At 40.5% G+C, this 25,583-nt stretch overlaps 1 protein-coding gene and 7 non-coding genes across 8 annotated transcripts in view; 1 reads left to right on the top strand and 7 right to left on the bottom strand.

Annotated features, from left to right (window-relative positions):
- The window catches only part of LOC116699076 (contactin-associated protein-like 4), a 179,952-nt gene that overhangs the window by 102,896 nt on the left and 51,473 nt on the right, over window positions 1-25,583 (top strand). Inside the window, exons 11-13 of the mRNA XM_032531468.1 lie at window positions 20,708-20,814; window positions 23,989-24,108; window positions 24,604-24,804. Of these exons, the coding sequence (XP_032387359.1) occupies window positions 20,708-20,814; window positions 23,989-24,108; window positions 24,604-24,804 (428 nt within the window). The remainder of the gene's footprint in view (window positions 1-20,707; window positions 20,815-23,988; window positions 24,109-24,603; window positions 24,805-25,583) is intronic.
- On the bottom strand, window positions 729-811 carry trnal-uaa (transfer RNA leucine (anticodon UAA)). The gene has a single exon. It is a non-coding gene; the product is annotated as a tRNA-Leu (tRNA).
- Window positions 2,597-2,679, bottom strand: trnal-uaa (transfer RNA leucine (anticodon UAA)). The gene has a single exon. It is a non-coding gene; the product is annotated as a tRNA-Leu (tRNA).
- On the bottom strand, window positions 5,812-5,894 carry trnal-uaa (transfer RNA leucine (anticodon UAA)). Its single transcript has one exon. It is a non-coding gene; the product is annotated as a tRNA-Leu (tRNA).
- Window positions 10,387-10,469, bottom strand: trnal-uaa (transfer RNA leucine (anticodon UAA)). Its single transcript has one exon. It is a non-coding gene; the product is annotated as a tRNA-Leu (tRNA).
- trnal-caa (transfer RNA leucine (anticodon CAA)) lies at window positions 12,300-12,382 on the bottom strand. The gene has a single exon. It is a non-coding gene; the product is annotated as a tRNA-Leu (tRNA).
- Window positions 13,743-13,825, bottom strand: trnal-caa (transfer RNA leucine (anticodon CAA)). Its single transcript has one exon. It is a non-coding gene; the product is annotated as a tRNA-Leu (tRNA).
- On the bottom strand, window positions 14,748-14,830 carry trnal-uaa (transfer RNA leucine (anticodon UAA)). Its single transcript has one exon. It is a non-coding gene; the product is annotated as a tRNA-Leu (tRNA).

Genomic DNA, 25,583 nt, shown 5'->3' with positions numbered 1-25,583 from the left:
TTCCCCTAAAATCTTGCAAAGCCCCCAGAGCTTTGTCACATCCGCATTTTGGACATAATTCAGTTGCCGTGATGTGTGAGTGTATCCTTGGCTTATCTTGACACACAACATGGAGGAATAGCTTTCAATATTGACTATCCAATTTAATAGAAGTCCACCCTGCCAAAGTGTACACTAAGAAGTAGTAATGATGCCACAAATATTTCAGCATATTTTGTCCCTTTTTTGAAGATGTCGCATTATTTCCATTCACTGTAATAAAAACAAAAAATCAAAACTGGTCACTCCTGACTTTCTATTATGACTTCAGTCATTGTTCATCTGAAACCTGTGGCAATACACATAAACAGTGTTACAGTAGTATTGGTCTTTTGAAACTAAGAATGTCGGCTTCTATAACTCACACAATTTATGTAACTTCACAATATATACCTTCATTTAGAATACCAGGAGTAGGACTTGAACCCATAAGGACAACTGTCTATTGCATCTTGAATGCACCTTAACCACTAAGCCATCCTGGGGATAGAAGATCAATCTGAATCCCTGAAGATCAATATGAATGATTAAATGTGCAACAAGTAACTTCTTTAAATGCCATAAAACATATTTAGAACCTGTTTACAGAACTCAACCATAGTTTTTAGGATTCATGCCATATAACCTTCAAGGAGCAGGATTGAAATTAACATACTACAAAGGGACATTTGGTTGTGTTGTACTGATCATACCAGGAGTGGGGTTCGAACCCACGAGGGCATTTGCCCATTGGATCTTAAGTCCAACGCCTTAACCACTCGGCCATCCTGGTTACATATAGCCCTTACTTCCCAGTCTCGTATCAAATATGACATGTACACAGTAACTCAGCCATCCTTGTGACACAATGATATAAAGACATTGGATGGCTTGTCACACATATCCAACAGGATTTGCCAAAAATTTAATATGCCAACTCATGATAAAAAAGTTCTAGTTTATTTACAGCTTTGCATACCCCAGGTGTAATATTTTTCCACCCACTTTGTGCCAAGTCTGGCCCTAATGTGATGTGATTGGGTGGTACTATTGTGCTGTAAATTGGCCATGAACACCGGGCAAAACTGGTCACTGGTCACTCAGGACTATCTATTATCACTTCGGTCATTGTTCTTTGAAACTTGTGGCAATCTACATAAACAGAATGTTGCTACAGTAACTGATATTGGTCTTTTGAAACTTTAAGAACTGCTGCTGCTTCTAAAACTATTCACTATATAGAACTTAATTTAGAATACCACAAGTGGGACTTGAACCCACAAGGACAATTGTCCATTGCACTTTAAATTCAATACCTTTACCAATCTGCCATCTTGGTGAGGATAGTTAGTACCTCTAAATGCTGGTTATCTGATACTAGTTACTGATTTCTCCATAAAGCCATAGAGCTGCATAAAAAATACAAAACTTTCAAGGAGCAGTGAGCTGTCTAGCTTTGCCGGATCCACAGCCCCATATGCTTAACTACCAGCGGAGCTAACTGGTAGACCACCCACATCAGCTCACCGCTGGCCCGCCTATGTCAGATACATCGATGTGTTTGGTGCATCTTAAATCTGGCCTGCCATATCAGATACACTGATGTGATTGATGCAGCTCAGCCACAGAGGTATAGTTAATGAGCAGCATTACTCAATGCCAGAGTAACTTGCTGAGTAAATTGAAATTGTGCTCTTGCGAGAACTCTGGATTTCCAGGGTACTAATCCACATAAACAGTTCATATTGCCTAGGAATCCCACAAATGTGCAAATTCAGAATCTATTTGCTCTGACAGATGTTTGCCATACGTCCCACTTGGCATATTCTTTGCTGCTACTGCTTTGCGCCAAGTCTTGCACTAATGTGCTGTCATTGGCCATCTGCATCAGGCAGAACTGGTCACTGGCGCTCCAATTGCAGAGGCATTTCGATCTACGTCATTGATAATGTCCCTTGGAAATAAGAAATTAATTACGAGGTTCCAGTCTAATACGCATTTGGTCTAGTGATGTCAGGCTGAAGATCTTCAGCTGTTTGCTGTCCCAAACTTACCATTTGAACTTCATACATTATTCTTTTAAAAAGCAATAATGTCAGTAGAGTGATTTGAACACTGAACTGGCCATTGCAGGATGAATACTTTAAGAACTCAGCCATAGTTTGTTGTATTCATGCAATATTACCTACAAGGAGCAGTGCTGCATTGATTATACCAGGAGTGGGGTTCGAACCCACGAGGGCATTTGCATTTGTGGTGTCATTGATGATAGAAGATCAATATGAAGATTAAATGTGCAACATGTCAATAATGTATCTTGTTATCTTGTTGAGATAAGTAGCTTCTTTAAATGCCATAAGACTGAGAAAACAAAGATCGTATTGCCTGGCAACCAGACAAATGTGCAAATTCAGAATCTATTTGCTCTGACAGATGTTCGCCATACATCCCACCTCAGCTTTTTTTATAAGCAACAAAATGGTACAAGGAGAGTTGAACCTCAAACTAGCCATTGCATCTTGAATACCTCAAGTAATACATGCAATATTACCTACAAGGGGCAGTGCAGCATTGATTATACCAGGAGTGGGGTTCAAAACCACGAGGGCATTTGCCCATTGGATCTTAAGTCCAACGCCTTAACCACTCGGCCATCCTGGTGACTTATCTTCCCTCCTTCCCAGTATTGTGTCGAAGACAACATGTACACAGTAACTCAACCATTCTCATGACACAACAATAAAAAGACATTGGATGGATTGTCACACCTATCCAACAGGATTTGCCAAATGTTTAATATACCAATATAAATAAGTTCTAGTTTATTTACAACTTTGCATCACTCAGGTGTAATATTTATCCACCTACTTTGTGCCAAGTCTGGCACTAATGTGCTGTGATTGGGTGTTACTATTGTGCTGTGAATGGCCATGTACATTGGGCGAAACTGGTCACTGGTCACTCAAGATTATCTATTATAACTTCAGTCATTGTTCTTTGAAACTTGTGAAAATCCAAATAAACAGAGTGTTGTTACAGTAACTGATATTGGTCTTTTGAAACTTTAAGAACTGCTGCTGCTTCTATAACTATTCACAATATAGAACTTAATTTAGAAGACCACAAGTGGGACTTCAACCCACAAGGACAACTGTCCACTGCATGTGAGATGCAACACATTAACCAATCTGCCATCCTGGTGAGGATAGTTGGTACCTCTAAACGCTGGTTATCTGACACTAGTTACTGATTTCTCCTTAAAGAGCTGCATGAAAAATGCTAAATTTCAAGGAGCAGTGAGCTACCTAGTTTTTCTGTATCCAGAGCTCCGTACGCTTAGCTACCAGCCAGCTAACTGGTGGATTAAACTGTCGCCATGTGTTCAGGTCACCACTGGCCGCCCTATTTCGGATACATAGACGGGATTGCTGCACCTCGCATCTGGCCCGCCTATATCAGATACACTGAAGTGATTGCTGCAGCTCGGCTACAAGGGTATAGTTAATGAGCAGCATTACTCGATGCCAGAGTAACTTGCTGAGCAAATTGAAATTGTACTCTTGCGAGAACTTTGGATTTCCAGGGTACCAATGCACATAAACAGAGTGTTGTTACATTAACTTAGGGGTGGGCAATTAATTTTTACCGGGGGCCGCATGAGCAACCCGAGCACTGCTGGATATCAACAATATTTCAATTAAATTTTGCTTAATATTATTTTTGATATAACGTAAGATAAATATTATTAAAAATAATAATTTAATTTAACGTAACTTAACTTTATACAAAAGCAGATTGCTTTTGATGGTTTTATTTAAACTCTTAATCCTTAAATAATTATATTAGGCTATGTGAAATTAAAATAAGAAAACAAAAACAATCATTAAATCACGGCAATTTATTTTTAACTTGTTCACACTCCTCCCTTGCGTGCTCTTCATCAGACAGATTCCGGTATTTATCCTCGTCGTGTAGTGGCAATTCATATTATAATCTTTTAACACAGCAACCTGTGAACCACAAATTAAGCACACGGCTTTACCTTTAATTTCTGTAAAGAAATACTTGGCAGTCCATGTCTTGTTGAAAACACGGCATTCGTCATCAACTTTTCTTTTTTTAGCGTGAGCGGACATCTCGGGGGTAACCGGGCATCACTCGTCGCTGTGCACCTTCACTCACAGGTTACGCATGGACATACGTCCATAAATGACACTTTTCAAAATAAAAGCAGCACCGTTGTATTGCACGCACGACATTGATGTTTTTTTTAATTTATTTTGTAATTTGTGATTGCCGCTGTTCACCTTCACTCACGATCACGAACGCGCATACGTCCACACGGAAGTAATACAAATAACGCTTTTCAAAACGAAAGCAGCACCGTTGTATTGCACACTCGACATAGATATTTTTTTTATTTATTTTGTAATTTATGATTAGCCTCACGCGGGCCGGACAGGGACGCACAAAGGGCCGGATGTGGCCCGCGGGCTGTAAGATGCCCAGGTCTGCATTAACTGATATTGGGCTTTTGAAACTTTAAGAACTGCTGCTTGTAACTATTCACAATATAGTACTTCATTTAGAATACCAGGAGTGGGACTTGAAGCCAGGTGGACAACTGTCTATTGCATCTTGAGTGCAATGCCTTAACCACTCGGCATACTTTTGCTGCTGCTGATTTGTGCCAAGTCTTCACTAATGTGCTGTCATTGGCCATCTGCATCGGGCACAACTGGTCACTGGCGCTCCAACTGCAGAAGCATTTCGATCTATGTCATTGATAACGCGCCTTTGAAATCAGAAACGATTTGAGAGGTTCCAGACTAATACGCATTTGGACTAGCGATGTCAGGCTGAAGATTTTTAGCTGTTTGCTGTCCCAAAACTTACCATATGAACCTCATACATTATTCTTTGAAAAAGCAACAAAACAACACCAGGAAAGTGAGTTGCACCCTAAACTGGCTGTTGCATCTTGAGGACCTTAAGAACCCAGCCATAGTTACTGGTATTCATACTAGTATTCATGCAATTACAATACCTGCAGCTTTGTGGTGTCAACGATGATAGAAGATCAATATGAAGATTAAATGTGCAACATGTCAATGATGTATATTGTTATCTTGTTGAGATAAGTAGCTTCTTTAAACGCCATAAGACTGAGAAAACAAAGATCGTATTGCCTGGCAACCAGAAAATGTGCAAATTCAGAATCTATTTGCTCTGACAGATGTTTGCCATACATTCCAAATCGGCTTTTTTAAAAGCACCAAGATGATACAAGGAGAGTTGAACCCTAAACTGGCCGTTGCATCTTGAATACCTGAAGAATTCAGTCATAGTTAGTAGTATGTGTGCAATATTTCCTACAAGGAACAGTGCTGCACTGATCATACCAGGAGGGGGGTTCAAACCCATGAGGGCTTTTGCCCATTGGATCTTAAGACCAACACCTTAACCACTCATCCATCCTGGAGACTTTTCACTCCTCCTTCCTAGTCTTGTGTTGAAGACGACATGTACACACTAACTAAACCATTCTCATGACACAACAATATAAAGACAGCTGTTCGCTGTCCCAAACTTACCATTTGAACTTCATACATTATTCTTTGAAAAAGCAACAAGACAATACCACGAGAAAGAGTTGAACCGTAGACTGGGCATTGCATCTAATTACCTTGTGAACTCAGCCCTATTTACTAGTATTCATGCCATATTACCTACACGGAGCAGTATTTGTAGTAAAAATCTCCACATGTTCCTTTGATTGTGTTGTATTGACTATACCAGAAGTGGGGTTTGAACCCACGAGGGCTTTTGCCCATTGGATCTTAAGTCCAACGCCTTAACCACTCGGCCATCCTGGTGACTTTTGATCCCTCCTTTCCAGTCTTGTGTCGAAGACGGCACGTACACGGGGACTCAGCCATCCTCATAATACAACGATATAAAGACATTGGATGGATTGTCACCACTACAGGATTTGCCAAATGTTGAATATACCAATATAAATAAGCTCTAGTTTATTTACAGCTTTGCATCACTCAGGTGTAATATTTATCCACCCACTTTGTGCCAAGTCTGGCACTAATGTGCTGGGATTGGGTGTTACTATTGTGCTGTGAATGGCCATGTACATTGGGCGAAACTGGTCACTGGTCACTCAAGATTATCTATTATAACTCATTGTTCTTCAAGTCATTGTTCTTTGAAACTTGTGAAAATCCAAATAAACAGAGTGTTGTTACAGTAACTGATATTGGTCTTTTGAAACTTTAAGAACTGCTGCTGCTTCTATAACTATTCACAATATAGAACTTAATTTAGAAGACCACAAGTGGGACTTCAACCCACAAGGACAACTGTCCACTGCATGTGAGATGCAACACATTAACCAATCTGCCATCCTGGTGAGGATAGTTGGTACCTCTAAACGCTGGTTATCTGACACTAGTTACTGATTTCTCCTTAAAGAGCTGCATGAAAAATGCTAAATTTCAAGGAGCAGTGAGCTACCTAGTTTTTCTGTATCCAGAGCTCCGTACGCTTAGCTACCAGCCAGCTAACTGGTGGATTAAACTGTCGCCATGTGTTCAGCTCACCACTGGCCGCCCTATTTCAGATACATAGATGTGATTACTGCACCTCGCATCTGGCCCGCCTATATCAGATACACTGAAGTGATTGCTGCAGCTCGGCTACAAGGGTATAGTTAATGAGCAGCATTACTCGATGCCAGAGTAACTGGCTGAGCAAATTGAAATTGTACTCTTGCGAGAACTCTGGATTTTCAGGGTACCAATGCACATAAACAGTGTTGTTACATCAACTGATATTGGGCTTTTTAAACTTTAAGAACTGCTGCTTTAAACTATTCACAATATAGTACTTCATTTAGAATACCAGGAGTGGGACCTGAAGCCAGGTGGACAACTGTCTATTGCATCTTGAGTGCAATGCCTTAACCACTCTGCATATTATTTGCTGCTACTTCTTTGTGCCAAGTCTTGCACTAATCTGCTGTCATTGGCCATCTGCATCGGGCACAACTGGTCACTGGAGCTTCAACTGCAGAAGCATTTCGATCTACGTCATTGATAACGCCCCTTGGAAATCAGAAACGAATTGAGAGGTTCCAGACTAATACGCATTTGGACTAGTGATGTCAGGCTGAAGATCTTCAGCTTTTCGCTGTCCAAAACTTACCATTTGAACCTCATACATTATTCTTTGAAAAAGCAACAAAACAATATCAGGAGAGTGAGTTGAACCCCAAACTGGCCATTGCATCTTAAAGACCTTAAGAACCCAGCCATAGTTACTGGTATTCATACTAATACAGTGCCTTGCGAAAGTATTCGGCCCCCTTGAACTTTTCAACCTTTTGACACATTTCAGGCTTCAAACATGAAGATATAACATTTTTATTTTTTGTGAAGAATCACCAACAAGTGGGACACAATTGTGAAGTGGAACGAAATCTATTGGATATTTTAAACTTTTTTAGCAAGTAAAAAACTGAAAAGTGATGCGTGCAAAATTATTGGGCCCCCTTGGAGTTAATACTTTGTAGAGCCACCTTTTGCTGTGATTACAGCTGCAAGTCGCTTGGGGTATGTCTCTATCAGTTTTGCACATCGAGAGACTGAAATTCTTGCCCATTCTTCCTTGCAAAACAGCTCGAGCTCAGTGAGGTTGGATGGAGAGCGTTTGTAAACAGCAGTTTTCAGTTCTTTCCACAGATTCTCGATTGGATTCAGGTCTGGACTTTGACTTTGCCATTCTAACACCTGGATACGTTTATTTGTGAACCATTCCTTTGTAGATTTTGCTGTATGTTTAGGATCATTGTCTTGTTGGAAGATAAATCTCCGTCCCAGTTTCAGGTCTTTTGCAGACTCCAACAGGTTTTCATCCAGAATGGTCCTGTATTTGGCTGCATCCATCTTCCCCTCAATTTTAACCATCTTCCCTGTCCCTGCTGAAGAAAAGCAGGCCCAAACCATGATGCTGCCACCACCATGTTTGACAGTGCGGATGGTGTGTTGAGGGTGATGAGCTGTGTTGCTTTTATGCCAAACATATCGTTTAGCATTGTGGCCAAAAAGTTCGATTTTGGTTTCATCTGACCAGAGCACCTTCTTCCACATGTTTGGTGTGTCTCCCAGGTGGCTTGTGGCAAACTTTAGACGAGACTTTTTATGGATATCTTTGAGAAATGGCTTTCTTCTTGCCACTCTTCCATGAAGGCCAGATTTGTGCAGTGTACGACTGATTGTTGTTCTATGGACAGACTCTCCCACCCCAGCTGTAGTTTTCTGCAGTTCCTCCAGAGTGATCATGGGCCTCTTGGCTGCATCTCTGATCAGTCTTCTCCTTGTCTGAGCTGAAAGTTTACAGGGATGGCCAGGTCTTGGTAGATTTGCAGTGGTCTGATACTACTTCCATTTCAAAATGATCGCTTGCACAGTGCTCCTTGGGATGTTTAAAGCTTGGGAAATCTTTTTGTATCCAAATCCGGCTTTAAACTTCTCCACAACAGTATTACGGACCTGCCTGGTGTGTTCCTTGGTCTTCATGATGCTCTCTGCACTTTCAACAGAACCCTGAGACTATCACAGAGCAGGTGCATTTATACAGAGACTTGATCACACTCAGGTGGATTCTATTTATCACCATCAGTCAATTAGGACAACACTGAATCATTCAGAGATCCTCGCTAAACTTCTGGAGTGAGTTTGCTGCACTGAAAGTAAAGGGGCCGAATAATTTTGCACGCACCACTTTTCAGTTTTTTATTTGATAAAAAAGTTTAAAATATCCAATAGATTTCGTTCCACTTCACAATTGTGAGAAAATCACCAACATCATCAAGAATTCATATGAGGGACTGACTTGTAGGGTGATCCACCAAGGTCAACTCACAGACGCCTTCCAGGTACAAACAGGAGTAAGGCAAGGTTGTCTGTTGTCGCCATTTTTGTTCCTATTGGCCATCGACTGGGTCATGAAGACGTCTACTGCGGGAAAGCGGAACGGCATACAGTGGACACCATGGTCACAACTGGATGATCTAGACTTTGCGGACGACTTGGCCCTACTCTCACATACTCAGCAGCAGATGCAGGAAAAGACCAGCACAGTGTCAGACAACTCCTCACACCTTGGCCTCAACATCCACCAAGGGAAGAGCAAAATCCTGAAGGTCAACTCTGCCAACACATCACCTATCATGCTGAACGGAGAAGCGATAGAAGAAGTGGACCATTTCACCTACCTTGGCAGCATTGTCAACAAGCAGGGCGGAACCGACGCAGATGTGAGAGCACGTATTGGTAAGGCCAGGGCAGCTTTTCTCCAACTTAAGAACGTTTGGAGCTCAAGAGACTTCTCCATCAAAACAAAGATCAGGGTCTTCAATACCAATGTTAAGTCAGTGCTGTTGTATGGCGCCGAAACATGGAGGACCACCATTACCACCACCAAGAAGATTCAGACATTTATCAACACATGTCTGCGGCGCATTTTACAGATCCGCTGGCCCGATACCATCAGCAACCAAGAACTGTGGCAACGAACAAATCAACAACCGACAGATGAAGAAATCATCCAAAGGCGCTGGAGATGGATAGGACATATCCTCCGCAAGCCGGCTTCAAACATCACCAGGCAATCTCTTTCCTGGAACCCTCAGGGGAAGAGGAAAAGGGGTCGACCCCGAAACAGCTGGCGTCGAGACTTGGATGCTGACGTCAAGAGAACAGGCCACTCTTGGGGACAACTGGAGAAAATCGCACAGGACCGGAGTGCCTGGAGAACCCTTGTCGGCGGCCTATGCCCCAGGAGGGGTAGTAGGCGTAAGTAAGTAAGTAGTCACAATTGTGTCCCACTTGTTGGTGATTCTTCAAAAAAAATAAAAATTGTACATCTTTATGTTTGAAGCCTGAAATGTGTCAAAAGGTTGAAAAGTTCAAGGGGGCCGAATACTTTCGCAAGGCACTGTATTCATGCAATTACAATACCTGCAGCTTTGTGGTGTCAATGATGATAGAAGATCAATATGAAGATTAAATGTGTAACATGTCAATGACGTGTATTGTTATCTTGTTGAGATAAGTAGCTTCTTTAAATGCCATAAAGAAAGAAGAGAAAACAAAGATCATATTGCCTGGCAACCAGAAAATGTGCAAATTCAGAATCTATTTGCTCTGACAGATGTTTTCCATACATCCCAAATCGGCTTTTTTAAAAGCAACAAAATGATATAAGAAGAGTTGAACTGGCCATTGCATCTTGACTACCTTAAGAATTCAGTTGTAATAATAATATTTCCTTCAAAGAGCAATGCTGCATTGATCATACCAGGAGTGGGGTTTGAACCCACGAGGGCTTTTGCCCATTGGATCTTAAGTCCAACGCCTTAACCACTCGGCCATCCTGGTGGCTTTTCACCCCTCCTTCCCAGTGTTATGTCGAAGACAACATGTACACTCTAACTCAACCATTCTCATGACACAACAATTTAAAGACATTGGATGGATTGTCACACCCATCCAACTGGATTTGCCAAATGTTGAATATACCAATATAAAAAAGCTTTAGTTTATTTACAGCTTTGCATCACTTAGGTGTAATATTTTTCCACCCAATTTGTGCCAAGAGTGGACCTAATGTGCTGTGATTGGGTGGTACTATTGTCCTGTGAATGACCGTGTACATCGGGCGAAACTGGCCGATGCAACGATGCCAGAGTAACTCGCTGAGCAAATTAAAAGTGTGCTCTTGCGAAAACTCTAGATTTGCAGGGTACCAATGCACATAAACAGAGTGTTGTTACAATAAATGATATTGGTATTTTGAAACTTTAAGAACTGCTGCTTGTAACTATTCACAATATAGTACTTAATTTAGAATACCAGGAGTTGGACTTGAACCCAGGAAGACAACTGGACCACTTGGCATATTTTTTTGCTGCTGCTGCTGCTTTGCGCCAAGTCTTGCACTAATGTGCTGTCATTGACCATCTGGTCTAGTGATGTTAGGCTGAAGATCTATAGCTTTTCACTGTCCCGAACTTACCATTTGAAGTGCATACATTATTCTTTGAAAAAGCAACAAAATGCTGGTTATCTGACACTAGTTACTGATTCCTCCATGAAGAGCTGCATGAAAAATACATGTCATACTTTCATTGAATTAGCAGTCATGTCACCTACAAGGAGCAGTATTTGAATTCAAAGATTCCACTAGGTATCTTTCCTTGTATTGGTAATACCCCGCAAAAATGTAACCTCTCCTTCCCAGTCTTGTGGAGAAGACAACTTGTACACAGTAACTCAGCCATCCTCATGACACAACAATACAAAGACATTGGACAGATTGTCACACAAATCCAAAAGTATTTGGCAAAATATTAATATACCAACTCATGATAGAAAAGCTCTAGTCTATTTACCGCCCTAATGTGCTGTGATCGGGTGGTTCTATTGCCAGCTAAAAAAGCACCTGTCCAAAACAGCAATCAAGAACACAGAAACAGTAGAGGTGTCTGAACAGAGCATACTGTATTATGCATTATGGTAACATGACACAAACATTCATGGCATCTTTTGAAACTTTGAGCACTTTGCATTGGTAGAATTGCATCCATGTATACCAGCCATCCTGACATGGTACGAAAGGAAGCAATATACGATTTGGTGTGATCAGAATCTTAGCATTACAAAAGAATATTGTTTTGAGTGGTTTTATTTAACAAGTGTCATTTTGTTTTCTGAAGTCCACCATTTTTAAAGCTTGTTTTGTCCTTTACCTGTTTGACAATCTCATTTAGACAGAAAACAGGGGTTTGGGGGGGGGGGGGGGGTTCTCTCTACTGCAGCTTCAAAGCAGAATTATGTAAACAGTGCTGTCCAGACGAAAAGAACACAAAGAGGTGATTTGACAGAGAGCAACAGCAGCATTGTTTTGTCGAACAGTGTGTTGGGTCTTGAGCAGAAATGTTTCTTCTCTCCTTGATTGTTTTGTTATGCAGACTTTTTTTGAAAAGCAACTTCTTTGCTGGCAGAGTAATACGTTTTGTGAAGTGAGGCCACATGTTAGAGAGAGACGGCATCATAAAGGAAACACACATACACACTATTAGGCATTTTCCAAACATGTTTAACTTTTTAAAATATTTAAATCTTTTTCCTGTTTTGGGTTTGCACCAAAGTGAAAGAAGGATTCTATTGAAGGAGGTACAGGGGAAACTGTTGTATTTATAATAAACATACCAGGAGTGGGGTTTGAACCCACGAGGACAACTGTCCATTGCATCTTGAGTGCAACGCCTTAACCACTCGGCCATCCTGGTGCTGTTGACATGCAATGCAGAAAGCCAGAAACTGACCCTGTTGTTTCCTGACACACTAGTTACTGATCTATGAAGAGCTGCATAATAATACATGTAAGGAGCAGTAGATAGCTCTCATTGCAGTAGCAGATTGTGTCAAGCTTACCATACCATTAGTCTGTATCAACAAAAGTACATTTCCAGGATTAGATCTGGTGACTGTGAGGGCCATTTTAGTACAGTGAACTCATTGTCATGTTCAAGAAACCAATTTGAAATGATTTGAGCTTTGTTGCATTATCCTGCTGGAAGTAGCCATCAGAGGATGGGTACATGGTGGCCATAAAGAGATGGACATGGTCAGAAACAATGCTCAGGTAGGCCGTGGCATTCAAACCATGCCCAATTGGCAATAAGGGGCCTAAAGTGTGCCAGGAAAACATCCCCCACACCATTACACCACCACCACCAGCCTGCACAGTGGTAACAAGGCATGATGGATCCATGTTCTCATTCTGTTTTCGCCAAATTCTGACTCTACCATCTGAATGTCTCAACAGAAGAGCGAGACTCATCAGACCAGGCAACATTTTTCCAGTCTTCAACTGTCCAACTTTGGTGAGCTCTTGCAAATTGTAGCCTCTTTTTCCTATTTGTAGTGGAGATGAGTGGTACCCGGTGGAGTCTTCTGCTGTTGTAGCCCATCCGCTTCAAGGTTGTGCGTGTTGTGGCTTCACAAATGCTTTGCTGCATACCTCGGTTGTAACGAGTGGTTATTTCAGTCAAAGTTGCTCTTCTATCAGCTTGAATCAGTCGGCCCATTCTCCTCTGACCTCTAGCATCAACAAGGCATTTTCTCCCACAGGACTGCCGCATACTGGATGTTTTTTTCTTCTTTGTAAACCCTAGAAATGGTTGTGCGTGAAAATCCTAGTAACTGAGCAGATTTTGAAATACTCAGACTGGACCGTCTGGCATCAACAACCATGCCACGCTCAAAATTGCTTAAATCACCTTTCTTTCCCATTCTGACATTCAGTTTGGAGTTCAGGAGATTGTCTTGACCAGGACCACACCCCTAAATGCATTGAAGCAACTGCCATGTGATTGGTTGATTAGATAATTGCATTAATAAGAAATTGAACCGTGTTCCTAATAATCCTTTAGGTGAGTGTATTTTCTATGTGAGTTATTGATGATACGATTATAAAGATATACATGTAGATTTAATTAATGACAAGGTGAGATCAGAGCAATAATTTCAACCAAAGAGATGTGGGAGTGCAGAACAAATCTTTCTCCTGTTTTGGGTTTGCACCAAAGTGAAAGAAGAACTCAGTTGAAGGAGGTACAGGGGAAACTGTTGTATTTAAATCAAACATACCAGGAGCGGGGTTTGAACCCACAAGGACAACTGTCCATTGCATCTTGAGTGCAACGCCTTAACCACTCGGCCATCCTGGTGCTGTTAACAAGTATTCCAGAAAGCCAGAAACTGACCCTGTTGTTTCCTGACACTAGTTACTGATCTATGAAGAGCTGCATAAAAATACATGTAAGGAGCAGTAGATAGCTCTAATTGCAGTTGCAGATTGTGTCAAGCTTACCATACCATTAGTCTGTATCAACAGATGTACATTTACAGGATTATTGCCGGATGTCCCTATCCTTCTGCTCTCTGTGTGTTGCCTCCCGGAAAATTTGTTGGTGTCAGGAAACAGCAATGACGTTCGTGCTAGCTAGCTACAGTAGATGCCAGAAAGCCACCATCGTTGCTCCCGTAGCTTTGCGCCTGCCAAGACAATTGTAATTGGTTGAAAGAAACGCAAACAACCCAGAGCGTTTTTCTCTCCTGTCCCAGAAGGTATGTGCGGCGTGTGATAGATCAATACAAGTACGGGTGCAGTATGTTGCACCCAGAAAGCAAAAAATGGCAATATTGGAATAAAATTTGGACAGTGCAACAAGGCATGCCTCCTTGGTTCTTTCGTGGAATAATTGTAAAGCTTTACTAAGAATATGTTTACAGCATTTCCTATCTAACTGGGACATTTTGGGACCAATTGGTGGCATTGCTGTGGACAAAGTACACAAGGAAATACACTTATTAGAGCTAATGAGGTGTAACCATGTTTCAGCTAATTTAAATAACTCAGGTCACTGTGTTGTGTCAACAGTTAACTTCATTTAATATTGAATGTGGCGTTTTCTTTTGCTGGGTGCAAATGTTCAACCAAAACAAGCTCCTTCCTGAGAAACTGGCCATTACAACTTTAGCACCTTAAAAATCAGCCACAGATAGGTGCATTTATGCCATAATACCTACAAGTAGCTGTATTGTACTTTAAGTACAATACAGGCATCTTTACTTACGTTAAATTGATCATACCAGAAGTGGGGTTTGAACCCACGAGGGCTTACACCCATTGGATCTTAAGTCCAACGCCTTAACCACTCGGCCATCCTGGTGACACATACTCCCCTCATCCCTGTCTCGTAGCAAAGACGACATGTACACAGTAACTCAGCCATCCTCATGACACAATAATTTAAAGACATTGAAACAGGATTAGCCAAAAGTGTAATATACCAACTCATGATAAAAAAGCTCTATTTTATTTACAGCTTTGCACACCCCAGGTGTAATATTTTTCCACCCACTTTGTGCCAAGTCTGGCCCTATTTTGCTGTGATTGGGTGGCCCTATTGTGCTTTGAATGGCCATGTACACCGGGCAAAACTACATTGTACCCCCTCCTGCCTCAAATCTTCGCGTGCACTGGAGGAAGGGGTGGATGGGTTTGCATCTCTATTTCTTTTCTTTGTTTCTTCTATTCTTCTTTTTCAAGTCTCCCTCATTACCTTTTCCTGTTTCTTTTGTATCCTATACAGTAAATGCATCTTCTACATCTCTGTCAACATCATTATAATGTTCATCAACATGGCTGTACAAGAAATGAATTCCAACCCCAAGAATCATATCTTTTAATGTTTCTTACACATATGTGTCATTACTTGGAAACTAAAACACAACATACAAAGACAGTGGTAGTTTAGGTTCAAGGTAATGTGAATTTAATATGAATGCTAAAAAGCTCACTTTAGATCACAGCATTGCGGATATAAATGGAGGTAAAAATCCCCTGGTAGCAGGCTGCCAGGCTGCTGAGTCAGAGCTTTTATTGAAATAAAGGGGAAGTTGCAGATTCTGTACAGTTATCTATCTTTTGTTCAATATTCCTGTCAGGGTTTGGGAAGAAATACACTCTAACACTGTCAGATTTGTTTACATTAAATGGCAATATTACAATATAAACAGAATCATGCAAACTACCAGCCCTGCAAAAAAAAACACTCACAAATGCAGAAGTAAAAAATAAGGACATTGGATTAGAGTAAAGTGGTTATTATTATGATGTGTATATCTGTGTGTGTGTGTGTGTGTGTGTGTTTGTGAATCAAACTACTAAAGGAGTCGGCCATGAAAGCAGTCCATGTGGATAGGAGTAGTTATTTTAGTCAGACGCATCAAGGAAAAATGGGGTTCAAAAGAGACAGGATCAATAAAAAGACAGATTGAAAGCTCCGGGTGCACACAAGTGAACAAAAGTGCACAAAGAGAAAATGACGGAGTGGCTGTAATGTAACATACAAAGTGGCTGTAATGTAACATGAACAGTGGCTGTAATGTAACATACACAGTGGCTGTAATGTAACATTTACAGTGGCTGTTATGTAACATGAACAGAAGCTGTAATGTAACATGCACAGTGGCTGTAATGTAACATGAACAGTGGCTGTAATTTAACATGCAAAGTGGCTGTAATGTTACATTTCCAGTGGCTGTAATGTAACATTAACAGTGGCTGTAGTGAAACATGCACAGTGGCTGTATACACAGTGGCTGTAATGTAACATGAACAGTGGCTGTAATGTAACATGCACAGTGGCTGTAATATAACATGCACTGTAATGTGACATACACAGTGGTTGTAATGTAACAGGCACAGTGGCTGTGTTGTAACTTGCACAGTGACTGTTATGTAACATGCACTGTAATATAACATACACAGTGGCTGTAATGTAACATGAACAGTGGCTGTAATGTAACATGAACAGTGGCTGTAATGTAACATGAACAGAAGCTGTAATGTAACATACACAGTGGCTGTAATGTAACATGCACAGTGGCTGTAATGTAACATGCACAGTGGCTGTAATGTCACATGAACAGTGGCTGTAATGTAACATGCAAAGTGGCTGTAATGTTACATTTCCAGTGGCTGTAATGTAACATTAACAGTGGCTGTAGTGAAACATGCACAGTGGCTGTATACACAGTGGCTGTAATGTAACATGAACAGTGGCTGTAATGTAACATGCACAGTGGCTGTAATATAACATGCACTGTAATGTGACATACACAGTGGTTGTAATGTAACATGAACAGTGGCTGTAATGTAACATACACAGTGGCTGTAATGTAACATGCACAGTGGCTGTAATGTAACATGCACAGTGGCTGTAATGTCACATGAACAGTGGCTGTAATGAAACATGCACAGTGGCTGTAATGTAACATACATAGTGATACACAGTGGCTGTAATGTAACATGCATTGTAATGTAACATACACAGTGGCTGTAATGTAACATGAACAGTGGCTGTAATGTAACATACACAGTGGCTGTAATGTAACATGAACAGTGGCTGTAATGTAACATGCACAGTCGCTGTAATGTAACAAGCACTGTAATGTAACATACACAGTGACTGTAATGTAACATGCACAGTGGCTGTAATGTAACATACACTGTAATGTAACATACACAGTGGCTGTAATGTAACATGCACAGTGGCTGTAATGTAACATACACACTGGTTGTAATGTAACAAGCACAGTGGCTGTGTTGTAACTTGCACTGTTGCCATAATGTAACAGACACTGTAATGTAACAAACACAGTGGCTGTAATGTAACAAGCAGTGTAATGTAACAAGCACAGTGGCTGTGTTGTAACTTGCACAGTTGCCATAATGTAACAGACACTGTAATGTAACATACACAGTGGCTGTAATGTAACAAGCAGTGTAATGTAACATACACAGTGGCTGTGATGTAACATGAACAATGTTGTCGTCTTTGTTGTCATGTACTGTATGTCAACTTCTTGCTCCTGCAGCAAAATTAATCGCACCTCGGGGAAAAATAAAAGTCTTAAACTTGACCTTGAACAGAAGCTATAATGTAACATGCAAAGTGGCTGTAATGTAACATGCACTGTAATGTAACATGCACAGTGGCTGTAATGTAACATGCACTGTAATGTAACATACACAGTGGCTGTAATGTAACAGGCTCAGTGGCTGTAATGTAACATGCACAGTGGCTGTAATGTAACATGCACAGTGGCTGTGGCAGTGGTAATATATGATTTAAATAACTGTATGAAAGTCTTATGTATCAAGTGATTTTTGTATCTTTCTTCGGAACAAGACAATTATATAATACGTGTCAAATAATGATGTTAGAACTAAAACGCATCTAATTGAAACATGTCATGAGCATGTCTGGCCTAGGTGTAAAAACAGATCATGTTTTACATGTTTACATGAACATTTACATGTTCATAGAATTTAAAGACTTGCTATCAATGGAACCAGATGTCCCAATCAGCTTTTTTGATCCATTCGATCTGATTTTATCAATATTGAATATCTGTCGATACCGAGTCACAAGTCAATACTTGTAATTGCTCAGATAATAGAGCTGAACAAATATTTTATTAACAATAACTCAATAAACAGAGTAACTGAAACATGTCTTAAGGTTGATAGATTTAACTTAGTGCAGCAAATTGTTTTTTCTCAACCCCAAAACAGTTCTCTTTAGGATGTCAGCAAACCCCAAACCATAAAAGTTCCCCGCTGGACAACGAACACGAAACTTAGTGACACATCTTTTGCTTAATATTAAATTTTTGATTTTTTTCTGTGTTAACCGATGTCGGCTCCAGGGAATAACAGCCTATAAACTGATTTCCTAACCTTACTTCGGTTGAGTCAGTTGTGTTAAAAAAGGCAGCGTAACAATGGACTGATCCAAAGAAGTTGTATCCAGCGTGAGAGAATCACAGTCACTCTTATAGGGTTATCTTGATCTTCTGATAAGCTCCCAAACGTGAGCTTGATAATGGAGTTCTGGCTGTGCCAGATAAAGGACGTTGATTGATGTAGGATGCCGTGTGTACTAGAAATTCCAAGAACGCCAAGGTATTTATTAATGTTATCTGTCAGAAAGAAAAGTTTTGCCCTGAATGACATCGAGGGAAAGAAAGCTTTGATGAAGGGAAAAGAATTTTAATATTATGGCTCAGCTGAATTGTCTTTCCAGTAAACAGCAACAAAACATGACTTTCTCCAAATATTACATGTGATATAGTTTCCACTTTATTCCACTAGTTACATTATTCCTGACCCTCCTGCACACACATTTGGCCATGAAAAAAAAATACTTTTAAAATGCTTTCTACTTTCTTAATTTTACTTTATAAGCAGAGACACAGCAATTATGATTAAAAAAATGCAATACCTTTCACAATGTCAGAGGTCATAGATGATCCCCAGGGGAGATTTGTGATCATGGTGGGGAATCTTTATGGCTACCTGATTACGCTGTGCCTAATTTCAACGATGAGCAATTTATAACGTTTTTAACCAAGCTACTTAATATGAACTCTCACCAACTGGTAATCGGTGGTGATTTCAATTTGGTATTAGACCGCAACCTTGACAGTTCCTCAAAAAAACCTTTATCTGAATCTGCAAGGACAATGCAATCATTTCTTAATAAATATAAATTAGCAGACCCATGGAGAACCCAGTTCCAAACGCACAACAATATTCTTACTTCTCATCAGTCCATCACACTTATTCCAGGATAGACCCTTTTTTAATATAGATAAGGAACTCTTGCCTCTGATGGAGAACTGTGATTACAAGTCAATCGTAACATCTGACCATGGCCCACTAGCACTTCAATGAACATTTGGACGGGAACATGCTTCAAGGGTGTGGCGTCTTGATAATTGCCTATTAGCAGATTTAAAAAATGGTTGAGAAACTGACAAATGACATAGATGTCTACCTGTCATTTCATGATACACCAGACACCTCAAGATCTACAATATGGGAGGCTCTGAAAGCTAATGTACTGTATGTGGGCATACCATTTCTTCTAGAAGTGCAATTAATACAGAGAGGGAGAAAGCAGGACAATAGATGATATTAAAGCAATAGACCAACAACATGCAGTCAACCCATCACCGGACCTTCACAAACAAAAACTTTCCCTCCAGACCGAACTTAATCTGATCTATTCTACAGAGACAACCAAATTCCTAACTCGAGCTAAACATAAATATGAACACGGGGAGAAAGCTGGTAAAAATCTTGGCACACAAATAAAGGAACATTACAGCCATTGTGCAGGGTTAAATTTTGCCTTTGAACTACAAAACCCACCCTGTTAACGATAAATATATCTTATTACTGTCTGAGTTAGCTTTAACTAGAAACAAGTTAGCTTTAACTCAGACAGGCTAAGCTAACATTAGCATACTTTTTCCGCTTTAAATTTTGCCTTTGAACTACAAAACCCAGCCTGTTAACTATAATCAATCACCAACTTGACATCAGTAGCTATAGATAGTAATATTATTTTTAAACAAGCCATACCAAGCTAAATAATTCTATTATCGGTAGCTTACCTGGTACTTTCCGGTATTTGTTGCCACAATCACTGGCAAGATGAAGTCTTACTCTGAAAAGTCAGAAGTGGTGTGACCCAATTTTTGTAGTGGTCTGTGAATATGTCCTCTGGTCTTTGCTTCAATACTTTTTGTTTGGATCGTGATCTGCTGTTGTCACTTCTGGCCTCTGGCGGGTAGAGGATGTTCTCAACACTGACTGGCATTTGAGGCATTCTGAGCTTAGCAACCGTTGCTATGTTCGGCTGCTGTTGGCTGGCTTAGTTTGCTTGCTTGCTAGCTAATACGCTAGCTCCTCGGTTTGAGTAACATTCCCACATTTGTTGTAATAACTCCTTACCGGATTGTCAAAGCTGAAAATGCAACTGTATTGGCCAGATGACAGGTGTAGGTTGCTAGTGACAAAATATTAGCTTTCAGTGCGATATGATCGCTTTGTGAATAACATTCAAATAAGAAGTGTTTCAACAGCCCCGGCTCTCCCCTAACATATACATTAACACATTATTAGGATGATTTATAGTAATTATAAATCTCTGTTAAATCTCTCTTTCTGTTTCTTGCTGTCTCTCTACCAGGTGTTCTCCCAGTCGTTGTGAACATGGCGGCCGCTGCAGTCAGTCCTGGACCGGCTTCCACTGTAACTGCTCTGAGAGCGGCTACAGCGGAGCCACCTGCCACAGCTGTGAGTTAAACATCTGCACAGTAGGGCCAGAACAAACCATTTGAGCGCTGTCAGCCAATCAATGAGCTACCAGTTCCTCCCTCTCTTTTTGAATTGGGACCAGCAGATTACACTTGGAAGCTCTAATATACAACCTCCTCTGCTGAAAAATAGTTTTTTCCCAGGTTGGCCATGTATAATGTCATGAAATGAATTACTAGGCAAACATGTACAACATAAACATATCAAATCATATAATAAAGCTATTAAAAGTTGATTTTGACACAACATCGCACCATGGCACAAAAGTTCCACACATTTTAGTTTGCCAAGTAGGCGTAAGTTTTGAGAGAAACTGGATTGGTACTGCCTCGTCAGTGTTGGGGAGTAACGGGTCCTCTACCAGCATTACATATTCAGAATACAAATAACGAGTAACTGTATTCCATTACAGTTACAATTTAAAGTGCCCATATTATGATTTTTTTTTCTTTTCTAGGATATGGGGTATTTTGTGTCTTCCACACGTTATCTTGTGCTTCCACACGCATACAAAAAAAACTATCCATGCTGTTTTGAGTGAGATATGGGTTTTTGAATGTCCTCTGCCTTCAGTCTTCATGTGAGCTGGTCAAAATGTCCACGGCTTTCTATGTAACTAGCTGAGACAAGGTGGTTATCCGTAACATGCTAGCGCTAGCATGCTAGCTCGTTCTCAAACACTGCTACAACACACACTAGTTCTCCATAATCTCCAAAAAACTACTTCCTGCCCCTGTTCTGCAGGTATTAAACAAGTGCGCACTCGTCTAGAAGAAGTCTCCCAGCTAATCCTGCCTTGGACTGACCACAGTTGGAAAAAGAGTGATCTAGCTGATGGGATCTTACCTAGCTACTGAGCATTTGCAACTCCCAATAAAGAGAGTACAGAAGTGGGATGTCTCACTCTGGAGCTAAAACAGAGACCTAAACACACGGTGAAAAGAAGATCTGCAGCAATGTGCAGTACAACAAAAATATGGTGGTTTTTGAAAATAAAACCTTGTAAACCTATTCTGGTACAACCTCAAAATACAATTATGAACCTGAAAATTAGAATAATATGGGCGCTTTAAATAGTTGGTATTTAGAATACAGTTACATTGTTGAAATCAATGGATTACATAACGATACTTCTGATACTTGTGTCACAAGTTTATTCACTATCTGAATAAATTAAGGTAACTCCATGCATTTCCCAGAAGCCCCAATATGAAAACAAAAATATTAGCATTTTGTGTGATTACTGATATAGGTAGAGATGAAGCAGAAATGTGATTCTGTCTCAGAAATTTAAACAGCATTTCACATTAAAGAGAGAACAGCGAGAAGGAAATATAACTGTGCAGTGCAACCTCTGTTTGCCAGCAACCAACCTCCTTTCAGCGTCCAAATTACTCCTCTAACCTGAAGCAGTTATTGGTTTTAATTAGCCAAGGGTAGTAGTCTGCTGTAGTTTTACTGGTCATCTTGCTATTCTATAGTTGTATCAGGTAGCTAACTGCTTAGTTGACGTGCGACTTTACAATCTCCTATGTGCTGATATGCTAGCCCCAGAGCCGTTGAAACACTGACTAGCCACATTTGACATGATATCTAACGTTAGCTAAAAGTAGCTTGTAGTAGCAAGACAGTGGTTAGAATTTAGTAGTAGGCTACGCAGTTCAGGACTACAAATACAAAAATCTATCTGCTTGTTCATTAACACATTCAGCAAGTTGGAACAGAAGAACAAACCAGAATAGGCATGTTCAGTAAGCAGTATTTGATGGCTGCCGTTCTACACTCCAAGTATTATAATCCAAGTATTCAGAATTTGTTACTCAAAATGAGTAACATAACAGAATATGTCACAAATTACATTTTGGGGCACGTTTTCTGTATTCTGTAACTGGAACTTCTGGAATACGTTACGAAAGAATCCTTCCCAACACTGTGCCTCGTTTAGGTTTGGTAAGTAGTGTGCATCAAGTCATAGGCAGGTGATTGGTTTGAATAGTGTGTGTACAAAGCACAGGTCTCTGACACTGAAGGCCCGCATGTTTTTTTTTTCTTTGGTTATGGTTAGGAAGAATTTATTCTGGCTAAACATCACTGAAGTAACTACAGCAGGTTGTGTCATTGGCTTCAAGTCGTTTTGACTTTTTTTTACATATTTAACTAAGGCTAAATTCAACTAAGGCTTATGTACAAGTCATTCATGTCAGGGGCATTTAAAGAGACAGTTTTACAGGTTGAATTTCAATCTGCCAATCACAAGGGCATTAACCCGATCAGTAACCACCGTTGTTGTTTTTTTCAAATTAAACAACACTTTTGTGAGCTTAAAGTGATGTTTGCCCCAGTATTCTGCTTCATAAAACCTGTTTGTATGTGAGTGATATGATGGAGGATAGTGACAGCCGTGACTAAACTGCCAAATAGTGACTGAATAAATGAAGCCAGCAGTGAGGTGAGCTGTGGTTCTGTAGCGATTCCTTCGAGTCCAAATCCTGAAAGCAAAAGAGGAGTATTTCCCCACGGTTCACCTCTAGTCTCATGTTTATTGCTGATCTTTCCGTGACAACCTTTTTTCAAACCACACCGAGGGAATGTAATGGATGGAAAAGGCGTTTGGCTGTGGAGAAGAAGAGAGATAAACAGTGTGTGGAGTGTGGGATCCTTTAGATATGGATTTGACTTAAAGGGCTTGATTCTTTGATTGCAGATGATGCAGTGGTGTGTGTGTGTGTGTGTGTGTGTGTGTGTGTGTGTGTGTGTGTGTGTGTGTGTGTGTGTGTGTGTGTGTGTGTGTGTGTGTGTGTGTGTGTGTGTGTGTGTGTGAGAGAGAGAGAGGACAGAGGAAGAGTTATGGAGACAAAAAGAAAGAGTCAGGGCTGATAAAGGTCTGATGTTTTATTTATTGAGTCTTTGTACTCCCATCAGTCATTACTGTCCTCTCCAGTTGGTTTCATCTTCACTTTATGGGACGCTGCTGCAGAAAAATAAAACTTCAGATGATTGTCTTGACTCAGGAGACGGCAATGCAGAGGCATTGTGGCAGTAGTCATGATTCTCCACAGTGTGTAGTCACCCCCCACCCACAGCTCCTGTGTGTGGATGTGTTGATGTTGGATGTGATTCATGTTGAGCTGATCTCATTACTTTTCCTCCCAGCTGTGTACCAACAGTCCTGCGAGGCGTACAAGCACAACGGCAACACGTCGGGGCATTTTTATATCGACGTGGACAGCAGCGGACCAATCAAACCGCAGCTGGTCTACTGCAATATGACAGGTGACATGCACACCCGCACACACACACACACACACACACACACACACACACACACACGCTCAACCATCCCATTGACCCTCAACGTTTTACATTATTGTGAATGATGATGCTCCTGTCTTGTCTTATCCACTTTGTCTTCCATCCCCCGCTCTCCCTCTTTCTGTCCCCTTCTCTGCCTCAATCTCTCTCTCTCACATTCATCTCCCTGTCTGTTTATGTCTCTGTGGTTGATATCATTTATCATAATAATAAAGAATATTGTTGATTTTATTTTTCTGTCTTTACATGTTTTGGCTGCGTGCGTGCATGCATGTGTTTTTTCACTTCAAGACAAAAAATGTAATTAAAATGGAGGAAAGTTACTCTGTGAATTAAAAACAGATGGGAAGAATAACTTCCCCTCCTGATCTTAAGTTGCAAGCAGAAGCTTCAGTACTTCTGACGATTTAGTGTAATTTGCCTCATAGTAACTGCTCTGTGTGTGTCTGTCTCCAGAGGAGAACACATGGATGGTGATCCAGCACAACAACACAGAGCTGACTAGAGTCCGGCCGTCTCCAGGTGTAAACCACCATTCGGTCCAGTTTGACTACTCAACGGACGAGGAGCAGCTATTGGCCGCCATCAGTCAGTCGGAGCACTGTGAACAGGAACTGTCCTATCACTGCAGGAAGTCCCGCCTCCTCAACACTCCAGGTAAAGCTTGTTTGTTTATCTAGGGTTGCAGTCGAAAAAGTCAAAGAAATGGCATCCTATGTCTTTTCCTAAACACGTTTCCTTGACCTTTATATAAAACATCATTGGCAAAAACAGCACTTTTAGTGGACGCAAACTAGAGGTGTGTATATAATACATGTACAAGATACATCTCATGACAATGTGCCCTTCCAATTCAGATTACATATATCATGTTTCACTAAAATGCGTGAGAGGTGTTTCACTTGGTTGGTGGTTTCACTTGAGCTTTTCACTTTTCACTATAGCAAGGCAAGGCAGCTTTATCTGTATAGCACATTTCAGCAACAGAGTAATTCAAAGTGCTTTACACAAAAACAGTTAAAAAACAGTTAAAAAATAAAAACAGATATAACACAACAATAAACAGTTACAGTGCAGTATAAAAATTTTAACATAAAGAAATGAACAACCATTTAAATGAAGGCAACATCAAAAAGAAAGGTCTTCAGCCTTGATTTAAAAGAACGGAAAGTAGCAGCGGATGTGCAGTTTTCTGGGAGTTTGTTCCAGATATGAGGTTTAGTTCTGACTTGGGGACAGAAAGCAAACCTGTCCCAGATGACCTGAGAAGTCTGGGGGGGTCATAGTGTAGTAGCAGATAAGAAATTTATTTTGGTCCTAAACCATTTAGGTGACAGAGTTTCCCTTCGGGGATCAATAAAGCATTTCTGAATCTGAATCTTATTTATAAACTAGCAAAAGTACTTTGAAATCAATTCTTTGAGGCACAGGAAGCC

The sequence above is a fragment of the Etheostoma spectabile genome, chromosome 12 (genome assembly GCF_008692095.1).
Source record: "Etheostoma spectabile isolate EspeVRDwgs_2016 chromosome 12, UIUC_Espe_1.0, whole genome shotgun sequence".
In the NCBI taxonomy this organism is placed as follows: domain Eukaryota; kingdom Metazoa; phylum Chordata; class Actinopteri; order Perciformes; family Percidae; genus Etheostoma; species Etheostoma spectabile.
Note: the sequence above shows the minus strand (reverse complement) of the source record. Positions and strands in the feature narration are given on the sequence as shown.